Source organism: Gorilla gorilla, chromosome 16 (assembly GCF_029281585.2).
Source record: "Gorilla gorilla gorilla isolate KB3781 chromosome 16, NHGRI_mGorGor1-v2.1_pri, whole genome shotgun sequence".
In the NCBI taxonomy this organism is placed as follows: Eukaryota; Metazoa; Chordata; class Mammalia; order Primates; family Hominidae; genus Gorilla; species Gorilla gorilla.
Genome location: NC_073240.2, coordinates 42,227,585 through 42,255,557, shown reverse-complemented (window position 1 = coordinate 42,255,557; position 27,973 = coordinate 42,227,585). Strand labels below are relative to the sequence as shown.

The following is a 27,973-nucleotide window of genomic DNA, read 5'->3' as shown; positions in this document are numbered from 1 at the left end:
GGAAAAGAGGGAGGATTTCCAAGAAGGGAGAGTGGGATGAACAAAGGCAAGATTCTGGAGAAGATGATAACCTTGCTAGCAAGGATGCTTTACTCCCTCTCTTCTCACCACCACTATTTCTGCAGTGCACACTGGCAGTGTTCTTTCCTTGGACCTTTTTCATGGTTACCTTCTAGCTCATCCATAAACACATTCGTCACGTTGGGGTGTGTGTGTGTGTCCACGTTTCTGTGTGCTGCCGTGGGCGTGGGTGCTGGGATGTGGGATGTGGTAACACTAGCTGGTGAGTGCAGAGGGACGTCTGAGGAACGCTGTGTCCCTGCCAGGGGTGTCGTATGTGCAGAAGGGGCTGTGCCTGCTGTACATCAGAAGGATGTGTGGGCCAGGCGCGGTGGCACATCCTGTAATCACAGCACTTTGGGGGGCCGAGGCGGGCGGATTACCTAAGGTCGGGAGTTCGAGACCAGCTTGGCCAACATGGTGAAACCCCGTCTCTAATAAAAATACAAAAATTAGCCAGACGTGGTGGCGGGCACCTGTAATCCCAGCTACCCGGGAGGCTGAGGCACAAGAATCGCTTGAGCCCGGGAGGCGGAGGTTGCAGTGAGCCGAGATTGCGCCACAGCACTCCAGCCTGTGCGACAGAGCAAGACTCTGTCTCAAAAAAAAAAAAAAAAAAAAAGGATGTGTGTTCTGGGTGATGGTATAGAGCTTACGTGGGGGTAATAAACCGCCAGCCGTGCAGCACCGCGCTCACGAGTCCGCTGCACTGAACAAGCAAAGCCCAGAATGCTCCGAGATAAGCCCGGGAGAGGCGGGGCTGGGCTGCGGGGCGGAAGCTGGAATCTGGCGGCGGCGGAAACACCATCTCTGCGGGGCAAGATGGCGGCGCCCAGACAGGCCTGGAGCACGTAGGTGGCGGGGCTGGAGGGACGGATTTCAGGTGATCTGGGAGGAGGACCCAGGGTAGCGTGTCCAGTTTCTTTGCTGGAACCTGCCTGCGGGCCTTTGGTCTGTAAGGGAGCAACTGTGGCCTCCTCTGTGCATAGATCTCGGGCACGGCCCTTCAACGGGCGGCGAAAGCTGCGACTCGGTGATTCCTCATTGTAGAGTTGGGTGGTCCAGGAGGCTTAACTGGAGCCCTTGACCTGAGCGGTAAGGGCAGTCACGCGTCCCGACTCGGGATTGGATCCTGGCTCTGGAGGATAGGCTGCAATGTAAGAGCCCCAGAGACTCCTCAGAGGCCAACATAAACCCCGAGGTCCATTGTTAGGACTACTTTTTTTTACGAGTTACTCTTTAGGCATTACTCTTTAGGATTACAGGCGTGAGCCACCGCGCCCGGCCAACCCATTCTTATTCTATTAATAACTGAAAATGTTATCACTTCTAGCACTGATTGGTTCTGGACAAATCTGCGCTGGATTTGTGGAGAAACACACTGGTGGCTTTACTTAGGACTAAAATAATTGTTACTGAGGTTTATTTATATAAGTAACAGGCACTGGGCTAGGCGCTTTGCGTGTATAGTCATTTAAATCCTCACACATTTCCTATTATGTAGGACCTGTTACTCACATTTTACAGTTGTGGAAACGGGACTTAAGACAGCATAGAGGCCGCGCACGGTAGCTCACGCCTGTAATCCCAGCACTTTGGGAGGCCGAGGCGGGCGGGTCACCTGAGGTCAGGAGTTCGAGATCAGTCTGGCCAACATGGTGAAACCCCGTCTCTACTAAAAAAATACAAAAAATTAGCCAGGCGTGGTGGCAGGCGCCTGTAATCCCAGCTACTCGGGAGCTTGAGGCAGGAGAATCACTTGAACCCAGGAGGCGGAGGTTGCAGTGTGCCGAGATCGTGCTATTGCACTCCAGCCTGGGCAACAAGAGGGAGAATCTGTCTCAAAAAAAAAAAAAAAAAAGGACAGCATTGATAACTTGCCTAATTTCGCACATTTAGTGCATTTAGTAAGTAGCGGAACTGGTATTTGACTTCTGGCCTATTGATTCCAAAACTGGTGCCCATAACCCCCTGGCTCTCTTTGTGATGTAGGTATGGCGCACCCTGTGAATTGAGCTGGACTTTGCTTTTGGATCACATGAATCCATGGATAAGTAGGAATTGTTTCTGCTTATGTAGACTCTTACAGGAGTGAATTGTTAACATACTATGGATTCTCAGTTCATCTAATTCAGCCTTCCTTAGGGCCTTTGGGTAGGCACTGGGGTAGGAGACTTTTTCCTTGTTTGTTGGCCGGACTGCCCAACAATTAGATATGGTTATCTGCCCTTTGGCTATATAAATAATAAGAATCATAATGGGCGTTTGTGTCCTTTCATGTATGAGACTCTGTTCTAATCTTCTTACATATATATAATTAATTCAGGAGGTAGGTACAGTTATCTTCATGTTACAGATGAGGAAACAAGCACAGTAACTTCAGTAAAATACCTTGCTTAAGCTTACACAGTTAGTAAATGGCAGAGCCTTGAACACAGGCCTTGAACACATTTTCATACTGTTTACCTCCCATCCAGGAAAAGGCACATCTGTATACTTCGCTGTTGTCCAAATGCTACAAATAGTAATTAATACAAGTTCTATGCCAAATTTAAGATGAAATTTTGTAGACAGGTCTTTGCTCACTTCATCCACTTCCTTCAGTTCTCTACTTATCTAAGTTTTCTCTTTCAATATTGACCTCTGTTTTTAACCTTTAGGGATTTTTCCCACCTCTGAAATCGTGTAGCACTGATCTTCTATGCAATTAATTTCATCACTGGGATGTACTGCCTTGTAAATTTATATGTGTGTTTACCATATTCTCTCACCCCAACTTTGGGTACATCATTGACCAAAGGAAGACCTTTACAATCTTGGAGACATCATTTAAACTGTAAACCTTTGGAATTTCTAGACTTGTGTGGGCAAAGAGAGATAATGAAGTGGGAAATTATTAAAAGACCCAGCATTTCGGCATGGTCTCTGTCTCCCCAGTAAGCCCCTTGAACCCAGGGACTGGATTTTACTCCCATTTCTTTATATTTACAGCCCCTTGTACACCGCTCAGCCCAGAGTAAACTCTCAAAAAATTTTTTGATAATGTTCTTAAGGTCACACCGTCATGTGATTGTTTCACCATTTCTACCCCTTTTAGCCTGCCCCCAACCCCTGTGTTGGGAGGTGTTTCCAAAGCTGGCTTAGTTATTAGATCTGATCCTGCTTAGAAGTAGATGAAGAAAAAGTAAGGAAATGTGTCATTCAGCACTTTTTTTTTTTTGAGACAGAGTCTCATGCTCTGTCCCCCCAGGCTGGAGTGCAGTGGCACGATCTCAGCTCATTGCAACCTCCACCTCCCGGGTTCACGCCATTCTCCTGCCTCAGCCTCCCCAGTAGCTGGGACTAGAGGCGCGCGCTACCACACCCAGCTAATTTTTTGTATTTTTAGTAGAGACGGCATTTCACCGTGTTAGCCAGGATGGTCTCGATCTTCTGACCTCGTGATCTGCCTGCCTTGGCCTCCCAAAGTGCTGGGATTACAGGCGTGAGCCACCACGCCCGGCCTTCATTCAGCACTATTGTTAGTTCCAGCTATCTAGCTTGTCTACCTCTCCATCTCATCCTCCTTCAACTTTTAGGAGGTGGTCAACTTTATCATGTTCTCCCATGTACCATATTTATTCCCTGCTTTTTTTTTTTTTTTTCCGAGATGGAGTCTAGCTCTGTCACCCAAGCTGGAGTGCAGTGGCGCAGTCTTGGCTCACTGCAGCCTCCGCCTCCTGGGTTCAAACCATTCTCCTGCCTCAGCCTCCCAAGTAGCTGGGAGTACAGGCACATGCCACCACGCCTGCCTAATTTTTTTGTATTTTTAGTAGAGATGGGATTTCACCATGTTGGCCAAGCTGGTTTTGAACTCCTGACCTCAGATGATCCACCCACCTCAGCCTCAAAGTGCTGGGATTACAGGTGTGAGCCACTGCACCCGGCCCTATTCCCTGCTTCTATACTTTTGCCCAGCTCTCCCTTCTGGCTGGAGGCCTATCTTATCCTTCAAGGTCTGGTTCAGTGGTTTTCAACTGGGGGTGATTTTTTTCCAAGGTGACATTTGGCAATGTCTGGAGACATTTTTACTTGTCACAACTAGGGGAGGAGGTTTGATGATGACGTCTAGTGGGTAAAAGCCAGGAATGCCGCTAAACATCCTACAGTGCACAGGACAGCTTCCCACAGCAAAGAATTACCCAGCTATAAAGATCAATAGTCCCTATTGAGAAAGCTTAGTGTAGTTGCAGCCTTTGCTCTTCAGGAGATTCTTTATAGTTCTTCCCCATATGCCTCACTATTCCAGACTTCCAGGACACCCAGGCACCACACAGCAGTAGGCAGTAGAACATAGTGGGTAAGAGCATGGACTGACTGGGATTGAATCCTAATCCTAGCACTTACTTACACTGAGACCTTGAGCAAATACTTAACTTCTCAGCACTATTCTTTTCTCAGCTGTAAAATTTGAATAATAGTAGTAACTGGCCCGTTGCAGTGGCTCATGCCTGTAATCCCAGCACTTTGGGAGGCAGAGGCGGGCGGATCACCTGAGATCGGGAGTTTGAGACCAGCCTGACCAACATGGAGAAACCCAGTCTCTACTAAAAATACAAAATGAGCTGGGCATGGTGGCACATGCCTATAATCCCAGCTACTAGGGAGACTGAGGCAGGAGAATCGCTTGAACCTGGGAGGCGGAGGTTGCAGTGAGCTGAGATCGTGCCATTGCACTCCAGCCTGGGCAACAAGAGTGAAACTCCATCTCAAAAAAAAAAAAAAAAAAAAAAATAGTAGTAACCTACCTCCTAGGCTGTTATGAGGATTAAATGAATGAATATGGAAAAAGTGCTTAGAGAACAGTATGTGGCGCATACTAAGTGCTCAATAAGTGTTAGATATAACAATATTTTTATTATTATCAGCATCTAGCTCAGGGGTTCCAAAACTAGCCAGCCAGCTTGCAGATATCTTTGGCCAGCCCAGCGTTTTTTGTTTTATAATTGATTTATAGTTTATATACCACAGAAGTCATCATTTTATTTTATTATTATTATTTTTTTGAGACGGAGTCTCACTCTGTCGCCCAGGCTGGAGTGCAGTGTTATGATCTTGGCTCACTGCAGCCTCCGCCTCCCAGGTTCAAGTGATTCTTCTGCCTCAGCCTCCTGAATAGCTGGGATTACAGGCACCTGCCACCACACCCGGCTAATTTTTTTTGTATTTTTAGTAGAGACTTCACCATGTTGGTCAGGCTGGTTTGAACTCCTGACCTCGTGAGCAACCTGTCTCAGCCTCCCAAAGTGCTGGGATTACCGATGTGAGCCACCGAGCCTGGCTAGAATTCATCATTTTAAAAGTTTACAGGCCAGGAGCAGTAGCTCAGGCCTGTAATCTCAGTACTTTGGGAGCCCGAGGTGGGCAGATTTCTTGAGCCCAGGAGATCGAGACCAGCCTGGACAACATGGTGAAATCCTGTCTCTGTAAAAAACACAAAAATTGCGGGGCACGGTGGCTCACACCTGTAATCCCAGCACTTTGGGAGGCCAAGGCAGGCGGATCATGAGGTCAGGAGTTCGAGATCAGCCTGACCAACATGGTGAAACCCTGTCTCTACTGAAAAACTACAAAAAATTAGCCAGGCATGGTGGTGGGCGCCTGTAATCCCAGCTACTCAGGAGGCTGAGGTAGGAGAATCACTTGAACCTGGGAGTCAGAGGTTGCAGTGAGCCGAGATCGCGCCATTGCACGCCAGCCTGGGCAACAAGAGCAAAACTCCGTCTCAAAAAACAAAAAACAAACAAACAAAAAAAAAACAAAAATTAGCTGAGTGTGGTGGTGCATCTGTAGTCCTAGCTTTTTGGGAGACTGAGGTGGGAGGACGGCTTAAGCCCAGGAGGTAGAGGTTGCAGTGAGCCAAGATCACGCTACTGCACTCCAGCCTGGGTGACAGAGCCAGACTCTGTCACAATAAATTAATAAAGTTTACACTTCATGGCTTTTAGTATATTCACAAGGTTGAACATTTTCATTACTCCAAAAAGACGCTCCATACCCATTAGCTGTCAATTCCCATTTCCCTCCAGCTCTCCTAGCCCCTGGCAACTACTAATCTACTTTCTGTCTCTATGGATTTGCCTATTTTGGACATTCCATATGAACAGAATCATACAATATGAGGCCCTTTTTGGCTAGCTTCTTTCTTTCTTTTCACTAAATAAAATGTTTCTGAGTCATATAGCTTCTTTGACTTAGCATAATGTTTTCAGTGTTTGTGCATTGGAACTTCATTCCTTTTTATTGACAAATAAATGTAAGGTCTCTATGTTAATTTCTTTTTTGCCTTTGTGCCATGGTTACATAAAGTCTTAACCTTTGGAGAAACTGGGTGAAGACTACATATGGAAACTGTTCATACTATCTATATAAATCTGTAAATCTAACATTATAACAAATCACAAGTTTAAAAAGTACATAAATTTACAGTATATAGAGAAAAATAGAAATATGCATATTTTATCATGATACAAAACAAACATTTGATTGCTGACTTGTTTGTTGATTTTTTTAATGTTTTTTCTTTCCTTTTTTATCCTCTAAGCCTCTGATCACTTATCATTGTCAAGGTTGAGCAGATAGAGAAGTGCATACATTCTGCAGCTTGAGTGCCTAACTTGAGATTCTGTTTCTGACGTTTACTGTGGATTTGGGGCAATTAAATTAACTTTCTGTGTCAAGTGGGAGGATCACTCAAGCCCAGGAGTTGAGGCTGTAGTAAGCTGTGATAGCAGACTGCACTCCAACCTAGGTGACAGAGTGAGATCCTGTCTGTTTTTTTTTTTTTTTTTTTTTGAGACAGAGTCTCACTCTGTCGCCCAAGCTGGAGTGCAGTGGCTCCATCTCAGCTCACTGCAAGCTCCGCCTCCCGGGTTCACGCCATTCTCCTGCCTCAGCCTCCCGAGTAGCTGGGAATACAGGTGCCCGCCACCACGCCCGGCTAGTTTTTTATATTTTTAGTAGAGACGGGGTTTCACTGTGTTAGCCAGGATGGTCTTGATCTCCTGACCTCGTAATCCACACGCCTTGGCCTCCCAAAGTGCTGGGATTACAGGCGTGAGCCACCACATCCGGCCAATGCAATTGTTTTCTTAATTCCATTTTCTGCATGTTCTTTGCTAGTGCATAGACATACAATTTTTTTTTTTTTTTTGAGATGGAGTTTTACTCTTGTTGCCCAGGCTGGAGTGCAATGGTGCAATCTCGGCTCACAGCAACCTCCATCTCCCAGGTTCAAGCAATTCTCCTGTCTCAGCCTCCCAAGTAGCTGGGATTACAGGCGCCCACCACAATGCCCAGCTAATTTTTTGTATTTTTAGTAGAGATGGGGTTTCACCATGTTGGCCAGGCTGGTCTTGAACTCCTGGCCTCAGGTGATCCACCCTCCTCGGCCTTACAAAATGCTAGGATTACGGGCGTGAGCCACTGTGCCTGGCCACAAATGTTTTTTATATTGATATTTTACAGCCCAAGGTTTTTAATAATTTACATACCTTTAGGCCAAGCATGTTCTCTCCAGTTTGATACAGAATCATCACCCCCCCATTATGACAACATTTATCTGCTCGGCCCCTGATGACATTTTCCTCAGGTCTCCTGCTGGTTGTTCCTGAGATTGTTCCATAGATTGTAAACAACCTAAGTTGGCTATAAATATTGTTGCTAGGCTGATGACATCAGGGAGGGCTGAAGACAGAGGGAATGGCAGTAAGGTATGAATGAGGAGGAATGAGTTCATGTGAACCCAAGGATAAAGAAGATCTTCGCTGATGCCCAATAAAGAGAATCAGGGTTCAGTTGCAGAGGGCCCATATTCTTTCTTGCTCTTAGGGATGAATAAGAGGGAACCCCCACACGGAGACACTGCTGGAGAGAGTCGTACTGGGGAGGCAGCTGGAGCAGCAAGATGCTGTCGAGACCAAAGCCAGGGGAGTCCGAGGTGGACCTGCTGCACTTCCAGAGTCAGTTTCTCGCAGCTGGTGCAGCCCCAGCAGTGCAGTTGGTGAAGAAAGGAAATAGGGGCGGTGGTGATACCAACTCAGACCGGCCTCCGCTCCAGGACCATCGGGATGTGGTGATGTTGGACAGTGAGTTCCCATGGATGTGAGGCTGAGAAGTAGAGAGGGTACAGCCTCGGGCCCCTCCCTCTTCCTGTTGTGGTTGGATTCAGACACATCATTATTATTTCAGACACTGCATAGCTTGTGTTTCTGCAGCCCCATTTTACAGAGGAAGAAAATGAGGCTCAAAGAAGTTAAATATCTTACCCAAGATGACACAGCTTGAGCCAGGGCCCCATGGCAGCTGTCTTTCTTCCCTAGCCTGCAGTGTCTTCCTAGGAAGGTGTGCATATACTCACGTTTGGGATCTTTTCTTTCTCAGATCTCCCAGATTTGCCCCCAGCTTTGGTCCCTTCTCCTCCAAAGAGAGCCAGGCCCAGCCCTGGCCACTGCCTGCCTAAGGATGACGACCCAGAAGAGAGGCTGAGGAGGCATGATCAGCACATCACTGCTGTCTTGACTAAGATTATTGTGCGTCTCACTCTGGCTGAGTAGGATAAGATGTTCTAGGGCAACAGGGATATTGGATGCTCGGGGTGGGTGAGGCTTATCAGTGGAGGGTGCTTCAGAAAGGTAGACTTTTACCCCCTGAGGTCAGGTTGGGGGCTGGGTTAGAATCACTGCCCTGAAGGGAGGAGGGTCCGTAACCCCCCAGAGTGAGATTCTCATCGTTCAGAACTGGGCTAATAGGATCGGGTCCAGCCTGGGGAAGTTTCTCCATTGTGCTTCACAGCTTTGTGCTTTGTTGCTACAGGAACGAGATACAAGTTCAGTGGCCGTGAATCTGCCTGTGCCCAGTGGCGTTGCTTTCCCCGCTGTGTTCCTTCGCTCGCGGGACACACAGGTAGGCAAGGGTAAGCTTAGGTGGTGCTTAGGAGACAGACAGGTGAGTCTCATAGTGCATCTTCTCCAGGCAGGTAGTTTTAATGATGATAAGCAATTTCATTTACAAAGCAGGACCATACTAAGCACTTCATACCCATTGCTTCTTTTAATCTTCATAACAAACATATAAGGCAGGTATCATGATGATACCTTGGGGACGAGGAGTCCTTATTCCCATTTTTCATATGAGGAAACTGAGACCCCAAAGAGATAAATAACTTGTCCAACACCACACATCTAATAGGTAGAAGAGCCAGAACTTCAACCCAAGTCTGTCAGAGTCTAAGACCTTTACTCTTATAGACCTCTCCTTTTTCTGAGAACTAGGGTTGTGATCCCTGGAAATTGAGCAAAGCCCCTTTTATCTCTTTGTTCCAGAGGCCTTGATATAAAGAGGTTGAGAGGAAAGTGGGATGATGAGCATCGGTAACCTGGGTTTTCTTTTTGCCCCACAGGGGAAATCAGCAACATCTGGTAAGAGAAGCATCTTTGCCCAGGAAATTGCAGCAAGGAGGATAGCTGAAGCCAAGGGCCCATCAGTTGGGGAAGTTGTGCCCAACCTGGGCCCACCAGAGGGTGAGCTGGGGTTGAAGAGGACTGGGCTTGGCCTTTTTAAAAGACACAATCATAGGGTCATTTTTGAAGATATGTCTTCCTGCCTCAAATGAGAGGTGCATTTGAGCCATCTCAAGTAGTCTGAGAATACTAGGTATGGGAGGCTTGGGTCCATATCTGGGTCTCAGGTGCTGGGAGTGGGGCAGGCCATTATGCAGTCCTAAGAGAAAGGGAATAGGGCAGAAGTGTCTGGCAGAGACTGTAAAATAAATGTGTTGGCCAAGATCCCTTTAATGATGCAAATTATTAGCTTAACAGCTGGGAGCAGGCCCCTGGCTATAGATGCCTGCCTAGATATCTAAGAGGAGTCAGAAATTAGGATGTTTCTGAGGAAAACCTTTTCATATAAGTACTAGGGAAGCAGTGAGTGGAGAAGCCACCTGGAGTCCCTGTGCCAGACCCAGTGGGGTCTCCACTCTGAGGAAAGCTTGGGTCTATACCTGTCTCCAGGGCTAATAGGCTTATAGAAGAAGGCCAAAAAGCCCAGTTAGAGCCATGGAGGACAGAGCAATGAATGTGATCATACCTTTCTTCCAGGTGCCGTGACCTGTGAGACACCCACTCCTAGGAACCAGGGCTGCCAGCTTCCTGGGAGCAGCCACAGCTTTCAGGGACCCAATCTGGTCACAGGGAAGGGGCTCAGGGATCAAGAAGCTGAGCAGGAAGCCCAGACTATCCATGAAGAGAACATAGCAAGACTGCAGGCCATGGCTCCTGAGGAGATCCTGCAGGAACAGCAGCGGTTGCTGGCCCAGCTTGGTATGGGTGCCTGGCTTTCCTGCTGAGACCAGGCTTGGAGAGGAATACCACTTATTGAGCTAGGCTTACTGTGAGTTCCGGGCACTGTGCTGAGTACTTTAATGCTTTTTGTTTTTGAGATGGTCTTGCTCTGTCACCCAGGCTGGAATGCAGTGGCATGATCTCGGCTCACTGCAACCTCCACCTTCACGGCTCAAGCAGTCCTCCCACTTCAGCCTCCTGTGTAGCTGGGATTACAGGCGCACACCACCACACTCAGCTAATTTTTTTTTTTTTGGGGGGGGGGGACAGAGTTTCACTCTTGTTGCCTAGGCTGGAATGCAATAGCACAATCTCGGCTCAACACAACCTCCGCCTCCCGGGTTCAAGAGATTCTCCTACCTCAGCCTCTCGAGTAGCTGGAATTACAGGCATCTGCCACCACGCCCAGCTAATTTTTTGTATTTTTAGTAGAGGTGGAGTTTCTCCATGTTGGTCAGGCTGGTCTCGAACTCCCAACCTCAGGTGATCTGCCCTCTTCGGCCTCCCAAAGTGCTAGGATTACAAGCATGAGCCACCATGCCCGGCCTTTTTTTTTTTTTTTTTTTTTTTTTTTTTGAGATGGAGTTTCGGTCTTGTTACCCAGGTTAGAGTGCAATGGCGCGATGTAGGCTCACTGCAACCTCCGCCTCCTGGGTTCAAATGATTCTCCTGCCTCAGCCTCCTGAGTATCTGGGATTACAGGTGCCCACCACCATACCCAACTAATTTTTGTATCTTTAGTAGAGACAGGGTTTCACCATGTTGGCCAGGCTGGTGTCGAACTCCTGACCTCAGGTGATCCACTGGCGTTGGCCTCCCAAAGTGCTGGGATTACAGACGTGAGCCACTGCGCCTAGGTTTTTTTTTTTTCTTAAGACAGATTTTTCCTCTTGTTGCACAGGCTGGAGTGCAATGGCGCAATCTCTGCTCACTGCAACCTCCGCCTCCCAGGTTCAAGCAATTCTCCTGTCTCAGCCTCTGAAGTAGCTGGGATTACAGGCGCCTGCCACCATGCCTGGCTAATTTTTTTATTTTTTGTATTTTCAGTAGAGACGGGGTTTCTCTGTATTGGCCAGGCTGGTTTCGAACTCTTGACCTCAGGTGGATCAAAGTGCCTCCCAAAGTGCTGGGATTACAGGTGTGAGCCACTGTGCCTGGCCCCCAGCGAATTTCTTTTAAGGTTTTTGTAGAGATGAGGTCTCACTATATTGCACAGGTTGGTTTTTGTTTTTTGTTTTTTGTTTTTTGTTTTCAGAGTCTCCCTCTGTCACCCAGGCTGGAGTGCAATGGCACGATCTCGGCTCACTGCAACCTCTGCCTCCCAGGTTCAAGTGATTCTTGTGCCTCAGCCTTTTCAGCAGCTGGAATCAGAGGTGTGTACCACCATGCTTGGCTAATTTTTTTTATTTTCAGTAGAGATGGGGTCTCACCATGTTGGCCAGGCTAGTTTCGAACTCCTGGCATCAAGTGATCCACCGACCTCAGCCTCCCAATGTGCTGGGATTACAGGCATGAGCCACCGTGCCTGACCTTTAATGCATTATTCGGTTCTTTCCTTAAACTTGTCCTGTGAGGTAGGTGGTATTAACCCTATTTTACTTATGAAATAAACTGAGGCCTAAAATTTAAAAGAAATTCTACCCAGGTCACACACCTTATAAGGAGCACAGCACAGGACACAGGATTTAAACCCAGATCTACCTTTTTTTTTTTTTGAGACAGAGTCTCGCTCTGTTGCCCTGGGTGGAGTGCAGTGACACGATCTCAGCTCACTGCAACCTGTACCTCCCTAGTTCAAGCGATTCTCCTGCCTCAGCCTCCTGAGTAGCTGGGATTACAGATGTGCACCACCACACCCAGCTAATTTTTTTGTATTTTTAGTAGAGATGGGTTTCACCATATTGGCCAGGCTGGTCTTGAACTCCTGACCTCCAGCGACCCATCTGCCTCGGCCTGCTGAAGTGCTGCGATTTTTTTTTTGAGATGGTCACCGCGCCCAGCCGAGGCCCTGCTTTTTAACCACTGTGCTATGTATAACTGTACTACCCTGGTATAGTATACACTATGCTTTATTATAGCTATACTCTAGTATATGTATAGTCTCTTCTACTCTGTGATACTGTTCTGTGCTATACCTCACCCCTAGTGTCTGTTCACCAAAATGCCAGGCACTCAGTCAATCTTGTTACCCACTGTATACTAGCACCTCTATAGAGTATAATACGTGTTAGGGCTCAGTATGGTGCCTTGCACCTGTAATTCCAGCACTTTGGGAGGTTGAGGTGAGAGGATTGCTTGAGGCCAAGAGTTCAGGACCAGCTTGGGCAACATCATGAGACCCCATCTCTACAAAAAATAAAGATATAAAAAATTACAGCCAGGTGTGGAGGCTCACACCTGTAATCCCAGCACTTTGGGAGGCTGAGGTGGGCGGATCACAAGATCAAGACATTGAGACCATCCTGGCCAACACGGTGAAACCCTGTCTCTACTAAAAATACAAAAATTAGCTGGGCGTGGTGGCACACGCCTGTAGTCCCAGCTACTCGGGAGGCTGAGGCAAGAAAATCACTTGAACCTGGGAGGCGGACCTTGCAGTGAGCCGAGATCGTGCCACGGCACTCCAGCCTGGGCGACAGAGTGAGACTCTGTCTCAAAAAAAAAAAAAAATTAGCCAGGTATGGTGGCGCATGCCTGTAGTCCCAGTTACTTGGGAGGCTGAGGCGGGAGGATTGCTTGAGCCCAGGAGTTTGAGGCTGTGGTGAGCTACGATTGTGCCACTGCACTCCAGCATGGGTAACAGAGCAAGACCCTATCTCTTTAAAAATATATATATACAGCCTGACCAACATGGTAAAACCCTGTCTCTAGTAAAAATACAAAAATTAGCCGGGCGTGGTGGCAGGCACTTTTAATCCCAGCTACTCAGGAGGCTGAGGCAGGAGAATCCCTTGAACCTGGGAGATGGAGGTTGCAGTAAGTTGAGATTGCACCACTGCACTCCAGCCTGGGCAACACAGTGAGACTCCATCTCAAAAAAAAAAAAAAAAAAAAAAAATATATATATATATATGTAAGTATGTGTGCATAAATAAATTAGCTAAGAGAAGGAAATTCTTTCTGTAAATGCCTTCTTTTTGGCCCTAGTCAACATTAACTTATTCATTCTACAGCCACTTACATTGGAACTGTGACCTGAAACCAAAGGGATAGGCATAGGAACCTGGGCCAGTGGACTGTGAGGGATAGAGGGAAAGGTGGGCAGGTGGGCAGGTGGGTCTAGTGACCCCACAGGTGTGAGAAGGCTGGGTCATTGATGGGCCACAGGAGCACCCAGAAGACTCAGGCCCAGGCTCGGAAACAGCTTGTCCTGTCCTTGGCACCCACAGACAGGCGATATTCAGCGGGTTCCAGGTCTGTAGGAGGCCAGGGAGGATCTACCCTCACTCACTCTCCCCTCTACCTTCACCTCTAGACCCCAGCTTGGTTGCTTTCTTGAGATCTCACAGCCGCACGCAAGAGCAAACAGGAGAGACGGCCTCTGAGGAGCAGAGGCCAGGAGGACCCTCTGCTAATGTCACCAAGGAGGAACCCCTCATGTCAGCTTTTGCCAGTGAGCCCAGGAAGGGAGACAAGCTGGAGCCAGAAGCCCCAGGTTTGCAGGAGGCGGGGGTCATATTTTGGTGGATAAAAGTAGGGGAAATTGTCCCTTTTCCTAGGCCTGGCAAATGAGAGAAGAGAGAAGCTTCTGTGCTTTTGGACATCTAACATTAATCCTCATTATTGGCTTCAAGTCAGTCTTCATTGCTGATGCATGTCTTCTTCCTGCACATGCTTCCTGTTTTCTTGTCCTGTTACTGCTCCTTCTCCGCCTTCCCTTTTAAGAGGCAGCAATGCGTGATGGCTGAATCTCACTCCACCCCCTCCCGGCAGACTATCTTCCTGCCCTTGCTGTAGCTGCCCCAGCTCTGGCTCTGTCCATCCCACTGTTCTTTCTCTCTCTGCTCACAGTGTTGGGGGAAAGATGGCAGGGCCAGGGTAATAAGAGAGGCAGAATCTGACAAAGGTCTTATGAACATGCCAGACCAGAAGCAGAGAGGCCAGTGGAAGCACTCATTTCCAGAAACTAGATTATTTCATTAGTGATTAACAAAATAAGAAATTGAATTATGAGAGCCAGGAACCTCATGCCCCCGGAGGAGCTCCAGGCCAGCTGAGCAGGTTGGGTGGGGGTAGGCGTGAAGGAGGAAAATGCTGTGGGATTTGTTTCTGTATCCTGCCCCCCAGGAGCAGTATAGTTGCCTCCTCCTCATTGTCCCCACTCTCCTACTCCTTTAAGGGCTGGTACTGGAAAGTGGAGATGGTGCCTTCCTGACATATGTGGTCCTCCTTCTTCATCTTTTTCTCCTTTCTTTCTCTTTCTTCCTTCTCCTTCTCCTCCCCTCTCCCCTCCCAACAAATCCTTGGGGTCAGCAAGGGGCTGGAGCCCAGGATGGAGTGTGTCTGTCATATTTGAGACTTTCACCCCAGCCCCAGGAGTTCCAGTCCCTGGGCCATGCCATTTAGCCATAACCGAGGGTAGAAGCCGGCAGATCCTGGAACAGAAGTGGATGTGGCAGCTGCTGGGTGATGGTGGGGACCCCTGTGGATAGTGAGCTGAGCCGTTTGGGTAATACTGTCATGCTCTGTCTCCCCAGCTCTGGCACTGCCCGTGACCCCTCAGAAAGAATGGCTGCACATGGACACTGTCGAGCTGGAGAAGCTCCACTGGACCCAGGACTTGCCCCCTGTCCGGCGGCAGCAGACACAGGAGGTGAGGAAGGCCAGCTGGCCTACAAGGGGAGGGTGAGATAGGGCAGGAGAGGAGCTGCTGCTCTTGCCCTCAGAACTCAGGCCTTCCTATTGCCCAGAGCCTGAGAAGCATCTCTCCTTTGCTCTCACCCACCTTTCCCATCACTCTGCCTGGCCCCCAAGGCCAGATAAGCCCCATTTCTGGTTAGAAGTAGAGTCAGTACCTAAGTCCTGAAAGGCCTGGGATTAAAGGTGGGGAGTGGGTGTGGGAAGGTTGCTGGAGCCCCCAGACCACAGTCGTCTTTCTCTTCCCATTAGAGGATGCAGGCTCGATTCAGTCTTCAGGGAGAACTACTGGCCCCTGACGTGGACCTGCCCACCCACCTGGGTCTGCACCACCATGGAGAGGAGGCAGAGGTGAGGCGTGGGACTGGAGAGGATGGGGCAGCTCTTTTAACAACCCCATGGAAAAGGATCTCTGGTCAACTGCCTTTGACCTTCTGTGTGCCCTGTTCTAGTTCATGCCCTTGCTGTGCATTCAGTTTCTTTTTTTGGAGACAGAATCTCGCTCTGGCCCAGGCTGGAGTGCAGTGGTATGATCTTGGCTCACTGCAGCCTCCACCTCCTGGGTTCAAGCCATTCTCCTGCCTCAGCCTCCTGACTAGCTGGGATTACAGGCGCGTGCCACCACGTCCAGCTAATTTTTGTATTTTTAGTAGAGACGGGGTTTCACCATGTTAGCCAGGATGGTCTTGATCTCCTGAGCTTGTGATCCGCCTGCCTCGGCCTCCCAAAGTGCTGGGATTACAGGCATGGCATTCAGTTTCTTAGGCTCAAAATCTTGATCCTCTCTCCGTATTCTGGTCAGTTGCTAGAATTTGCCAATCTTCTGTCACCTCCTCATGATGCCTCCTGCACTGTGGCCTTGCTTCCTCGGTCTGCTCACTCTCCATGCCCTCCATTCTCCACCCCCCTGCCATTCCATGTCTCTCGGGGCTGCCGTGCTGATTTCTTCTGGCCCAGCTCAGGCCATGCCTTGCCTCCAGAAGTTTCCCAGCTTCCCTCTGCTCACAGAATAAGGTTCTGGTCTCAGCTGGGCAAGATATTCCTTCTACCTTTTGTCCCTGCTGACCCTGCTGCTCTGCCTCCTTCACTTCCTGCTACACCACTCTGCTGGCTTCTCCCCACATACCTCCTGTGCTCAGGGCCCTCCAGGACTCCACTCGCTCCAGGAAATGCCTTTGCCTTTTGCTCCATGTCAGGCCATCGAAGCTCTACCCATCCACTGAGACCAATTCAATTTTCCAAGTTCCCTTCTCTCTCTCTCCTGTCTGCTGGTCGCAAATTAAACATCAGTTATCACGTTCCTCTGCATCTGCCTCATGGCATGGTTACTTGTATGCAAGTCTTATCTTTACCGGCTTGAGGCTCCATGGAAAGCAGGGCAGATTTCACTTATTTATCTTTGTCTTTCCTGTGATACCTTGCTTGGTGTTTTGGGGGCACTGTGCTGTATCCTGGCTGCTTCTGACTTCTTGTCCCTGCCCCAGAGAGCGGGGTACTCCCTACAGGAGCTGTTCCACCTGACCCGCAGCCAGGTTTCCCAGCAGAGAGCACTGGCACTGCATGTGTTAGCCCAGGTCATCAGCAGGGTGAGTGGATTGCCAGCCTGGTCCTGCCCACCCTTCCCTTCACCCCACAGCCTCAGACTTCCCCATCTCCTGCCCTTTTCACTCTGGCTCACTAGCCAGCTATGTGCTTTTAACAACCTAGGATCATAGGGGGGCAAACGAAGGATTAGGGCAAAGCCTCTAGATAACTTCAGCATCTTCAGCAAGGTTTTATCCTCCTGCCCTCAGGCCCAGGCTGGTGAGTTTGGGGACCGGCTAGCAGGCAGTGTCTTAAGCCTCCTTTTGGATGCTGGTTTCCTCTTCCTACTGCGCTTCTCCTTGGATGACAGAGTGGATGGGGTCATTGCAACCGCCATCCGTGCTCTTCGGGCTCTGCTGGTGGCTCCTGGAGATGAGGTACCACAGGGATAGGAATGGGGCTTGGGCTGGGAGGTGCCAGGGTCCATATTCCTGTTCCTGGGCATGGCCCCATTGCTAAGGCTTTGCGGGCAAGATGTAGAATGGGATGGCAGGCGTCTCCCTCATCTCCTAAAGTCCCTAAAGCCCAGGAGGCTTGCCTTTCTGGTTTTTTTTGGGGAGCATCCTCTCTACTCCTGGATCCACTTCCTGGCCCCTTCAGCATTGCCCCCCAACTCCCGTTCCTCTGGCAGGAGCTCCTCGACAGCACCTTCTCTTGGTACCATGGAGCTTTGACGTTCCCTCTGATGCCCAGCCAGGAGGACAAGGAGGATGAGGACGAGGATGAAGAATGCCCAGCAGGAAAAGCAAAAAGGAAAAGCCCTGAAGAAGAAAGCCGGCCTCCACCTGACCTGGCCCGACATGATGTCATCAAGGTAAAGGGACAGCTTCTTTCCCATCCCATGGCCCAGGGGACAAGCACATGCTGGAAAGAGGGGCCATCAATGCCCAGGGTCCAGCTGCATTTGTCAGTGGGTTTCTCTCTCCAACTCCCAGGGGCTCCTGGCTACCAGCCTGCTGCCTCGGCTGCGCTACGTGCTGGAGGTGACATACCCAGGACCTGCGGTGGTCCTTGACATCCTGGCCGTGCTCATCCGCCTGGCCCGGCATTCCCTGGAGTCAGCCACAAGGGTGAGAAAAAAGGGAGCAGGGAATGGGCAAAAAGCCTAGCTGGGCCTTGTCTTGACCCACAGCCTCCCTGCCTCCCTTTTTCTTCCTGTCTCCCATAGGTCCTGGAGTGCCCTCGGCTGATAGAGACCATAGTTCGAGAGTTCTTGCCCACCAGTTGGTCTCCTGTGGGGGCAGGACCTACCCCTAGTCTATACAAAGTACCCTGTGCTACTGCCATGAAACTACTTCGTGTCCTGGCCTCAGCTGGGAAGAATATTGCTGCCCGGCTGGTGAGCAGGACACAGGGTGAGGGATGGGGGAATGCATGGGACAGGGTTGGGTTGGGAGCTAAACATGGCTCCTGAACTCTGGGTGGCCAGCTCTTGCCATCTTCTTCCTCTCTGATCAGTTGCTTAGAAATGCGACAGAAACCACCAGGCATGAACCTGTTTACTGGAGCCTGTTTACTGGAGGCTGGTGCATCATATAGGTCTACTGTGGTCTCATGATGTAATAGGAGGTCTCCCTGTTCTCTAGACCCAGATCAGAAGGGCTTCATGCACATAGGCATTCATCACCTATAGCCAAGTAGCCCTAGAGAAGGTGCCTAGCAAGCCTTGCTATAAAGAGGGAGGGCTGGGTGTAGTGGCTCAGGCCTGTAATCCCAGCACTTTGGGAGGCCAAGGCAGGAGGATAACTTGGGGCCAGGAGTTCAGGGGCCAGCCTGGACAACATAGCAAGACTCTGTCTCTACAAAAAACAAAAACAAAAAATTAGCTAGATGTGGTAGCACATGCCTGTAGTCTCAGCTACTCGGTAGGCTGAGGTAGAAGGATCACTTGAGCTGGGAGGTGGAGGCTGCAGTGGGCTGATTGCACCAATCACTGCACTACAGCCTAGGCAACAGGGCGAGACCCCGTCTCAAAAATACTACTACTGGCCAGGTGCAGTGGCTCACGCCTGTAATCACAACACTTTGGGAGGCCGAGGTGGTGGATCACTTGAGGTCAGGAGTTCGAGACCAGCCTGGCCAATATGGCAAAACCCCGTCTCTACTAAAACTACAAAAATTAGCCAGGTGTAGTGGTGTGCGCCTGTAGTCCCAGCTACTTGGGAGGCTGAGGCAGGAGAATTGCTTGAACCCGGAAGATGGAGGGTGGAGTGAGCCAAGATCACACCACTGCATTCCAGCCTGGGTGGCAGAGCAAGATTCCATCTAAAAAAAAAATAATAGGGCCGGGAGCGGTGGCTCACACCTGTAATCCCAGCACTTTGGGAGGCCAAGGCAGGTGGATCATGAGGTCAGGAGTTCAAGACCAGCCTGACCAAGATGGTGAAACCCTGTCTCTACTAAAAATACAAAAAATTAGCCAGGCGTGGTGGCATGCGCCTGTAATCCCAGCTACTCCAGAGGCTGAGGCAGAGAATTGCTTAAACCTGCAGGGGCGGAGATTGCAGTGAGCCGAGATTGCGCCACTGCACTCCAGCCTGGGCGACAGAGCGAGACTCCATCTAAAAAAATAATAATAATAAAAATAAAAAAAAAATAGGGGCCGGGTGCGGTGGCTCACACCTGTAATCCCAACGTTTTGGAAGGCCAAGGTGGGTGGATCATGAGGTCAGCAGTTCGAGACCAGCCTGGCCAACATAATGAAACCCCGTCTCTACTAAAAATACAAAAATTAGCCGGGCATGGTGGCACATGCCTGTAGTCCCAGCTACTCGGGAGGCTGAGGCAGGAGAGTCTCTTGAACCTGGGAGACAGAAGTTGTGGTGAGCCAAGATCATGCCACTGCACTCCAGCCTGGGCAACAGAGCAAGACTCCATCTCAAAATAATAATAAATGATAAAAAGTAAAATTTAAAAATTGAAATTTTAAATAAATAATAAAATAAATAAGAAGGAAGGGCAGGGTGGATGAGGTATGACTTTGTGGCACCAGAGGGGCCTGGGTCAGGGTTGAGTTAAGCCACTCTCTGTCCAGCCGAGACTAGCTGGACTTGAGACAGCTGGACTTGAGACTCTGACCCTGATCCCCAGACTGTGCCCATTTCCAGTTGAGCAGCTTTGATCTCCGGAGCCGCCTGTGCCGCTTCATAGCTGAGGCTCCCCAAGAACTGGCCTTGCCCCCAGAGGAAGCTGAGATGCTGAGCACCGAGGCCCTCCGTCTGTGGGCTGTGGCTGCCTCCTATGGCCAGGGCGGTTACCTTTACAGGTGAGGAGAGGCAGGGGGTAGGCTCCCCCTAGACACCTTCAGTTCTGCTCTTCTGGCCAAATCAAACACCTCAGCCTTGCTCAAGGTCCCAAGCTTGGAGGAAGGATAAGAATGAGTGGGAGGGCTTCTGCCAGATGTGAAAAGGCTTAGGAGTCAGGCCCAGCCAGGGAAGAGGGGGATAAACCTGGCTTAACTGTATTCTATGCTCAAAATCATTAGCCGGGCACTGTGGCTCATGCCTGTAATCCCAGCACTTTGGGATGCCAAGGTAGGCGTATCACGAAGTCAGGAGTTCGAGACCATCCTGGCCAATATGGTGAAACCCCGTCTCTACTAAAAATACAAAAATTAGCCAGGCGTGGTGGCACACACCTGTAATCCCAGCTACTCGGGAGGCTGAGGCAGGAGAACCGGTTTAACCTGGGAGGCAGAGGTTGCAGTGAGCCGAGATCACTCCATCACTCCACCTGGGCAACAGAGAATGTCTCAAAAAAAAAAAAAAAAAAAAAAAAAGCATTGGTATCTGTGAAATCACATTTAAATTCCCTGTTGGGGGCAGCCTTGAAGGACAACATCCTTTCCATTCTTTAGGGCTGAGCCTTCCAAGAGTGCCCCACTCTTCCTCCTCATCCTCCTTTACCAAACTGCAGATCCCTGGGTCAGGGCCGTGACCTGTGTCTCATGTCTCCACTTGCTTTCATACAGTGAAAATCAGTCCCTGTTCTTCCCTAGGGAGCTCTACCCAGTGCTGATGCGGGCCTTGCAGGTGGTGCCGCGGGAGCTCAGCACCCACCCACCTCAACCCCTGTCCATGCAGCGGATAGCCTCACTGCTCACGCTCCTCACCCAGCTAACCCTGGCAGCCGGCAGTACCCCTGCTGAAACCATCAGGTAGTTTATAGCCAGGACCCACAGGACAGGTGGAGGGCTCCTCCACAGGGCTGGGGTGACTGGAGTGTAAAGGGGCGTGAGGCAGCCAGATCCTCAATGTGGCCCCCTTTGGCACTTTTGTAGTGATTCTGCTGAGGCCAGCCTCTCGGCCACCCCTTCCTTAGTCACTTGGACGCAAGTGTCTGGGCTCCAGCCTCTTGTTGAGCCGTGTCTAAGGCAGACCTTGAAGTTGCTGTCCAGACCTGAGATGTGGAGAGCCGTGGGCCCAGTGCCCGTTGCCTGCCTGTTGTTCCTGGGAGCCTACTACCAGGCCTGGAGCCAGCAAGTGAGTGCCTCCTGCCGGCTGTCCACCAGGCCCTCGCACCCTGCCTTCAGCTACATTCCACCCGTTGCTCCCTCTCTGTGTCCATCTCTCCACTCCTACTTCCCCATTTACTATCTTCCCTTTTAATTCCTACCCTTCCTCCTCTTTCTACCTCCATATCCCCGTGGAGCTTCCCAGGAGCCATGTTGGTGGGGACCAGAGAGCCCACGCAGCAGCTCAGCCTTCCTGTAGCCTGTGTGCTCCCTCTTTATGCCCCCTACACATCGGGGCCTTCTCTCCCTTCAGAAGGCTCAGCCTGCAGAAGCCTCCAAATGTGCTCTTTTGGGCTGTTGGGATGGTGTCACTGGCCTGGGTACACAGGGTCTAGGAGAATGAATGGCTGGGCCATCAGCTCAGTGAATTCCTTGGTCCACCAGCCAAGCTCATGCCCGGAGGATTGGCTCCAGGACATGGAGCGCCTGTCAGAGGAGCTGCTGCTGCCACTGCTGAGTCAGCCCACACTGGGCAGCCTGTGGGATTCCCTTAGGTATGTACTGTGTTTGGTAGCTGGGGGAAGCAGGGGAGGAGGCAATTTCTTTCCTTGTGGGATTCCTGGGTCCAGCTCCCAGGTCCATCCCAGGGTGCAGGCCCTCAGCCCGAGGGAAACCCGAGTCCCTAGCAGGCAGCAATGGGGTGGGCTCTGAGGAGTGTGAGCAGCACTGACCTCCACAGCCAGGCCCCCCGTTAGTCTTAGGTACAGACCCAGCAGCTCTTTCCAGCTTGGCACACGCCAGGCCAGAGTCCCCCTCAGACTCTCCACTTCACCTACAGGCACTGCTCCCTTCTCTGCAACCCGCTGTCCTGTGTGCCAGCCCTTGAAGCTCCCCCCAGCCTCGTGTCACTGGGCTGCTCGGGAGGCTGCCCCCGTCTCAGTCTGGCTGGCTCAGCCTCACCCTTCCCATTCCTCACTGCCCTCCTCTCTCTTCTTAATACCCTGGCCCAGATCCACAAGGGGCTGTGTGGCCAGGTAAGTGCGGGGTGCCTGATTAGGGGCCAGGCAAGGGGCCAAGATGGCAGGAATCAGAAAGAAAGTGGGAGGGTGGGATGGGCGCGGTGGCTCACGCCTGTAATCCCAGCACTTTGGGAGGCCGAGGTGGGCAGATCACCTGAGGTCGGGAGTTCGAGACCAGCCTGGCCAACATGGAGAAACCCCATCTCTACTAAAAATACAAAATTAGCCAGGCATGATGGCACATGCCTGTAATCCCAGCTACTCGGAAGGCTGAGGCAGGAGAATCACTTGAACCCGGGAGGTGGAGGTTGCGGTGAGCTGAGATCACACCATTACACTCCAGCCTGGGCAACAAGAGCGAAACTCCATCTCAAAAAAACCCAAAAAACAAAGTGGGAGGGTGTCCCATGGGGAAGGGAGGCCTTCTGCTGGCACTCATTTCCCTGAGTCTGGAGAGGGGCAGCCACCTGGGGAGCCCTAGAAGGCATCAGAGTCAATTTCTAGATTTGAACAAAATTGCTTTTCCTCAGCTGGCTGCCATATTGGCTGCCCCGGGACTCCAGAATTACTTCCTCCAGTGTGTGGCTCCTGGGGCTGCCCCACACCTCACACCTTTCTCTGCATGGGCCCTGCGCCATGAGTACCACCTGCAGTACCTGGCACTCGCTCTGGCCCAGAAAGCGGTAGGTCCCCCTGTCTGACAGGTTCTCCTGTCATCCCATTATCTCCTTCCTGTTTCTGTGGAACCCAGCCTGCTTCTGCCAGGCCATGCAGCTCCCACTTTCCTCCAGACATGCCCTGGACCTGTGCCCTTCAGCCTCACTTTTGTCCTCTTCCTCACTTCTCTCTGCCACGTCCCCTTCTCCTGTACTAGGTAGTTCCCTGCTTTTCTGTCTGCAGGCAGCGCTGCAGCCACTGCCAGCCACCCATGCTGCCCTCTATCATGGTATGGCCTTGGCCCTGCTGAGCCGGCTGCTGCCCGGAAGTGAGTACCTCACCCATGAGCTGCTGCTGAGCTGTGTATTCCGGCTGGAGTTCCTCCCGTAAGTGCTTGGTTGGTGGCATCAACTCAGCCCTTTTGGACGCTGCTGCAGTTGTTAACAGAGCAGCCCTGAATTTGGAGCCAGGAGACCTAAATTCTCTTTCTTCCACCGATGACACTTAACTCTTCCGAGCTTCCATTACCTCATTAGTGAAGTGAGGATCAGGCTAACCACACCCAAGAATGATTGTGAGACTTCAGTGTGACTGCATGGCTAAAGAAATGGTATATAAATCAGTTACACACATGTAATAGCCATCCGCTACTGAGTGTTTACTCTGTGTCTGATACTCCCTTATGTATTTATCTACATTTTAAGTATTTTACTTGGACCATGAGATAGATACTATTATTATCCTTCTTTTACTCTGAGGAAACTGAGGCCCAGAGAAGTTATGGAAACTCGTGCCTAGGCAGCTGGCTGTAGTGTGCATCCTCTTAACTGCTACACAGCACTGCGCGGGAAGTTGTTAAGGGAGCAGAGAGGCACAGGTCTGGACCTAGGAGCCTCCAGGAAGTTCCAAAGAGCTGGCACAGCCTCCAAGTGCTGTGGTTCCAGCCCTCATTTTTGGCTTTTGGGTCCCATTACAGGGAAAGAACATCAGGTGGTCCAGAGGCAGCCGACTTCTCTGACCAGCTGTCGTTAGGAAGCAGCAGGGTCCCTCGGTGTGGGCAAGGGACTCTGCTGGCTCAGGCCTGCCAGGACCTCCCCAGCATCCGCAACTGCTACCTGACTCATTGCTCGCCAGCCCGAGCCAGTCTGCTGGCCTCCCAGGCTCTGCACCGAGGGGAGCTACAGCGAGTCCCAACCTTGCTACTGCCCGTGCCTACGGAGCCGCTGCTGCCCACCGACTGGCCCTTCCTGCCACTGATTCGCCTCTACCACCGGGCTTCAGACACCCCCTCGGGACTCTCTCCCACAGACACCATGGACACAGCCATGCGGGTCCTGCAGTGGGTGCTAGTTTTGGAGAGCTGGCGCCCCCAGGCTCTCTGGGCTGTGCCCCCTGCTGCCCGCCTGGCACGGCTCATGTGTGTGTTCCTGGTGGACAGTGAGCTGTTCCGGGAGTCCCCAGTACAGCATCTGGTGGCAGCCCTCCTCGCCCAGCTCTGTCAGCCTCAAGTCTTGCCAAACCTCAACCTGGACTGCCCACTCCCTGGCCTGACGTCTTTCCCTGACCTCTATGCCAACTTCCTGGATCATTTTGAGGCTGTCTCTTTTGGGGACCACCTCTTTGGGGCCCTGGTCCTCCTGCCCCTGCAGCGTCGGTTCAGTGTCACCTTGCGCCTTGCCCTCTTTGGGGAACACGTGGGAGCCTTGCGAGCTCTGAGCCTGCCTCTGACCCAGGTACTTTGTCAGCCCAGCAGGACCTGCAAGGGTACCCTGCACTGGGCCTTGGGGGCAGTCCTGAGCCTTGAGGAGCTTTGGAAGACCTCAGCTTCCTCATCTTACCTCTTGGGGGCTTTGACGGGATTAAGAGAATCAATGAAAAGGGCTTAACATGGGCTGGGTGTGGTGGCTCACGCCTGTAATTCCATCACTCTGGGAAGCCGAGGTGGGTGGATCACTTAAGGTCAGGAGTTTGAGACCAGCCTGGGCAACATAGTGAAACCCCATTTCTACTAAAAATACAAAACTTAGCTGGGCATGGTTGCGGGTGCCTGTAGTCCCAGCTACTCAGGAGGCTGAGGCAGGAGAATCGCTTGAACCCGGGAAGCGGGGGCTACAGTGAGCCGAGATCGTGCCACTGTACCCCAGCCTGGTGACAGAGCAAGACCCTGTCTCAAAAAAGAAAAAAGAAAAGGGTTTAACATGGTATCTGGCATATAGTGGGTATTCATTACTATTAATAAGGCATAGCTCCTTGCTTATCAGTGCTACAATCTAGATAAGAAGAGATTTACTGAAAACCTACATAGTTGTGAATTATTCAGATGCTAGGTGTTGTCAGGATTCAGAGAAGGGAAAGATCAAATTGGGCTTTGTGGAAGAAGTGGGGATTGACCCAGGCACTGTAGGTTGGGTAGAATTTGAATTGGTGAGGAGGTAGAAAGGCAGGAGATTCCTAACAGAATAACATAAGCAAAATAACATGTCATAAGGAGCATGACAAAGGGCAGAAGGAGGGAAGAGAGATTTCTGTTGGGAACTTAAGGCTAAAAATAAGAAGTGAAGTCTGAGAGGGCCTCAAATATTAGGCTAAGGACTTAAATTTATAAGCTGTAAAGAGTTACTATGTTTGCCAGGTGCGGTGGCTCATGCCTGTAATCCCAGCACTTTGGGAGGCCGAGGTGGGCGGATCATCTGAGGTCAAGAGTTTGAGACCAGCCTGGCCAACATGGTGAAACCCTGTCTCTACTAAAAAAAAATACAAAAAATTAGCCGGGTGTCGTGGTGCGCACCTGTAATCCCAGCTACTCCGGAGGCTGAGGAAGGAGAATCGCTTGAACCCAGGAGGCAGAGGTTGCCATGAGCCGAGATCACGCCACTGCACTCCAGCCTGGGCAACAGGAGTGAAACTCCATCTCAAAAAAGAAAAAAAAAAGAGTTACTATGTTATGGCTGGGTGAGGTGGCTCAAGCCTGTAATCCAACATTTTGGGAGGCCAAGGTGGGAGGATTGCTTGAGGCCAAGAGTTTCAGACCAGCTTGGGCAAGGAAGCTAGATGCCATCTCTACAAAAAATTATTGGAAAATTAGCCAGACCTGGTGATTTGCCCGTAGACCCAGTTACTCAGGAGCCTGAGGCAGGAGGATCACTTGAGCTCAGGAGGTTGAGGCTGCCAGTGAGCTATGATCACACCACTGCATTCCAGACTTGGAAATAGAATGAGACTCTATTAAAAAAAGAAGTTACTGTATTTTGTTTTTTGTTTTTAAGATTTTGGGGTTTTTTTGTTTTTGTTTTTGAGACAGTCTCGCTCTGTTGCTCAGGCTGGAGTGCAGTGGCCTGATGATCTTGGTTCACTGCAACCTCTAGCTCCCAGGTTCAAGCGATTCTCCTGCCTCAACCTCCTGAGTAGCTGGGATTACAGGCACACAGCACCATGCCTGGCTAATTTTTTTTTTTTTTTTTGAGACGGAGTCTTGCTCTGTTGCCCAGGCTGGAGTGCAGTGGCGCGCTCGGCTCACTGCAACATCCGCCCCTGGGTTCAAGCAATTCCCCTGCTTCAGCCTCCCAAGTAGCTGGGACTACAAGCACCCACCACCATGCTCAGCTAATTTTTGTATTTTCAGTAGAGATGGGGTTTCACCATGTTGGCCAGGCTGGTCTTGAATTCCTAATTTCGTGTGATCCGCCTGCCTCAGCCTCCCAAGTGCTGGGATTACAGGCGTGGCCCACTACACATGGCCAATTTCATGCTTTTTAATGGCTGCTTCTCAGTTCCCAGTTTTCCCCAACGTCTGCTCTGTAGTTTTTAACCCTGATCCTTGTGCTAGAAGGACAGATGTCTGTCTAGGACCTGATCTCTGCCCTCATGATTTGGTTTCATGTGATCATTATCCACACACCTTATGGATGTATATACATTCCTACCCTCCCCCTCAGCACGTCATTTCCCCTGTCACAGTTGCCTGTGTCCCTGGAGTGTTACACAGTACCTCCTGAAGACAACCTGGCCCTCCTTCAGCTCTACTTCCGGACCCTGGTTACTGGTGCGCTCCGCCCACGTTGGTGCCCCGTGCTCTATGCTGTGGCTGTGGCTCATGTCAATAGCTTCATCTTCTCTCAGGACCCACAGAGCTCAGTAAGTTACATCTCCATCTTCAGAGGAAGGAAGGGAGCTAGCAATTGAGCTCCCTCTGGGCCAGCTGGGGAAGAGGTAAGTGTCAAGCAAGGCCAGTGGTGGGTACCAGCCCTCGGCTCAGTGCCACCTCTCCCTGTTCTGCTTCTAGGATGAGGTCAAAGCTGCCCGCAGGAGTATGCTGCAGAAAACATGGCTGCTGGCAGATGAGGTAGGGTCAGGGCCATTAGGAGGGTGGGATATTAGAGGATCTTGGGGGACAGAGAACACAACAGGATCTCATTACCCACTTCATAAGGTTTCTTTCCTTTCTGCAGGGTCTCCGGCAGCACCTCCTGCACTATAAGCTTCCCAATTCCACGCTCCCAGAGGGCTTTGAGCTCTATTCTCAGTTGCCCCCTCTGCGTCAGCACTACCTCCAGAGACTGACCTCAACAGTGCTCCAAAATGGGGTATCAGAGACCTAGGATAGTTGATATAGATGGAAAGATGGGTACATTGTCCTGTATCCAGCCTTTCAACAGATGCCTGGCCAGACGAAGGACATTGTGTCCTAATGGTAGGCAGGAGACCAAGGAGCAGAAGGCTTGCCTTCCTGGGAGCAGGTTGTTTGAGCTGTTTTAGAGCAGTGAGCCCTACCATTACATCCTGATATCTGGGGCTTCTGAAGGTCTGTGCTGGGAGTGAAGAGTGGCTTAGCTATTTACCCCCTCTTTGGGGACAGGGCAAACTAAATGCATCCCTTCTTATCTAACTCCCAACCCCTGCCCCGGGCTGAGGCATATGAATGCTATAGTTGTGCATTAAAATAAATGTTTTTTATCTCCTGGAAA

General features: G+C 50.6%; 1 protein-coding gene across 4 annotated transcripts; it reads left to right on the top strand.

The window, feature by feature from the left end:
* Window positions 1-751: 751 nt before the first annotated feature.
* RPAP1 (RNA polymerase II associated protein 1) lies at window positions 752-27,973 on the top strand. 4 transcript variants are annotated; one of them, XM_063698482.1, is made up of 26 exons: window positions 873-911; window positions 1,050-1,217; window positions 7,930-8,186; window positions 8,482-8,630; window positions 8,914-9,003; window positions 9,500-9,620; window positions 10,197-10,418; window positions 13,915-14,094; window positions 15,137-15,252; window positions 15,549-15,647; window positions 16,781-16,882; window positions 17,090-17,257; window positions 17,512-17,694; window positions 17,816-17,950; window positions 18,049-18,219; window positions 19,988-20,145; window positions 20,878-21,036; window positions 21,160-21,361; window positions 21,778-21,887; window positions 22,172-22,367; window positions 22,883-23,035; window positions 23,253-23,395; window positions 23,986-24,742; window positions 26,967-27,143; window positions 27,292-27,351; window positions 27,458-27,973. In XM_063698482.1, the coding sequence occupies exons 3-26, from the start codon at window positions 8,006-8,008 to the stop codon at window positions 27,605-27,607; spliced, it is 4,182 nt and encodes a 1,393-aa protein (XP_063554552.1). In that variant the 5' UTR covers window positions 873-911; window positions 1,050-1,217; window positions 7,930-8,005; the 3' UTR covers window positions 27,608-27,973. The 4 variants fall into 4 exon arrangements, with proteins under 4 accessions (XP_004056065.4, XP_018866571.4, XP_063554552.1 ...); XM_004056017.4 differs by lacking the exon at window positions 1,050-1,217 and having other exon boundaries at window positions 752-911; XM_019011026.4 differs by lacking the exon at window positions 1,050-1,217 and having other exon boundaries at window positions 835-943.

Bases quoted from the DNA above. Each gene is read 5' to 3' on its own strand.
- RPAP1 (XM_004056017.4), top strand. From the start codon at position 8,006: ATGCTGTCGAGACCAAAGCCAGGGGAGTCCGAGGTGGACCTGCTGCAC. The intron at 9,004-9,499 runs GTAGGCAAGGGT...TTTGCCCCACAG, and splicing joins TTCGCTCGCGGGACACACAG to GGGAAATCAGCAACATCTGG. The intron at 18,220-19,987 runs GTGAGCAGGACA...GCCCATTTCCAG, and splicing joins AGAATATTGCTGCCCGGCTG to TTGAGCAGCTTTGATCTCCG.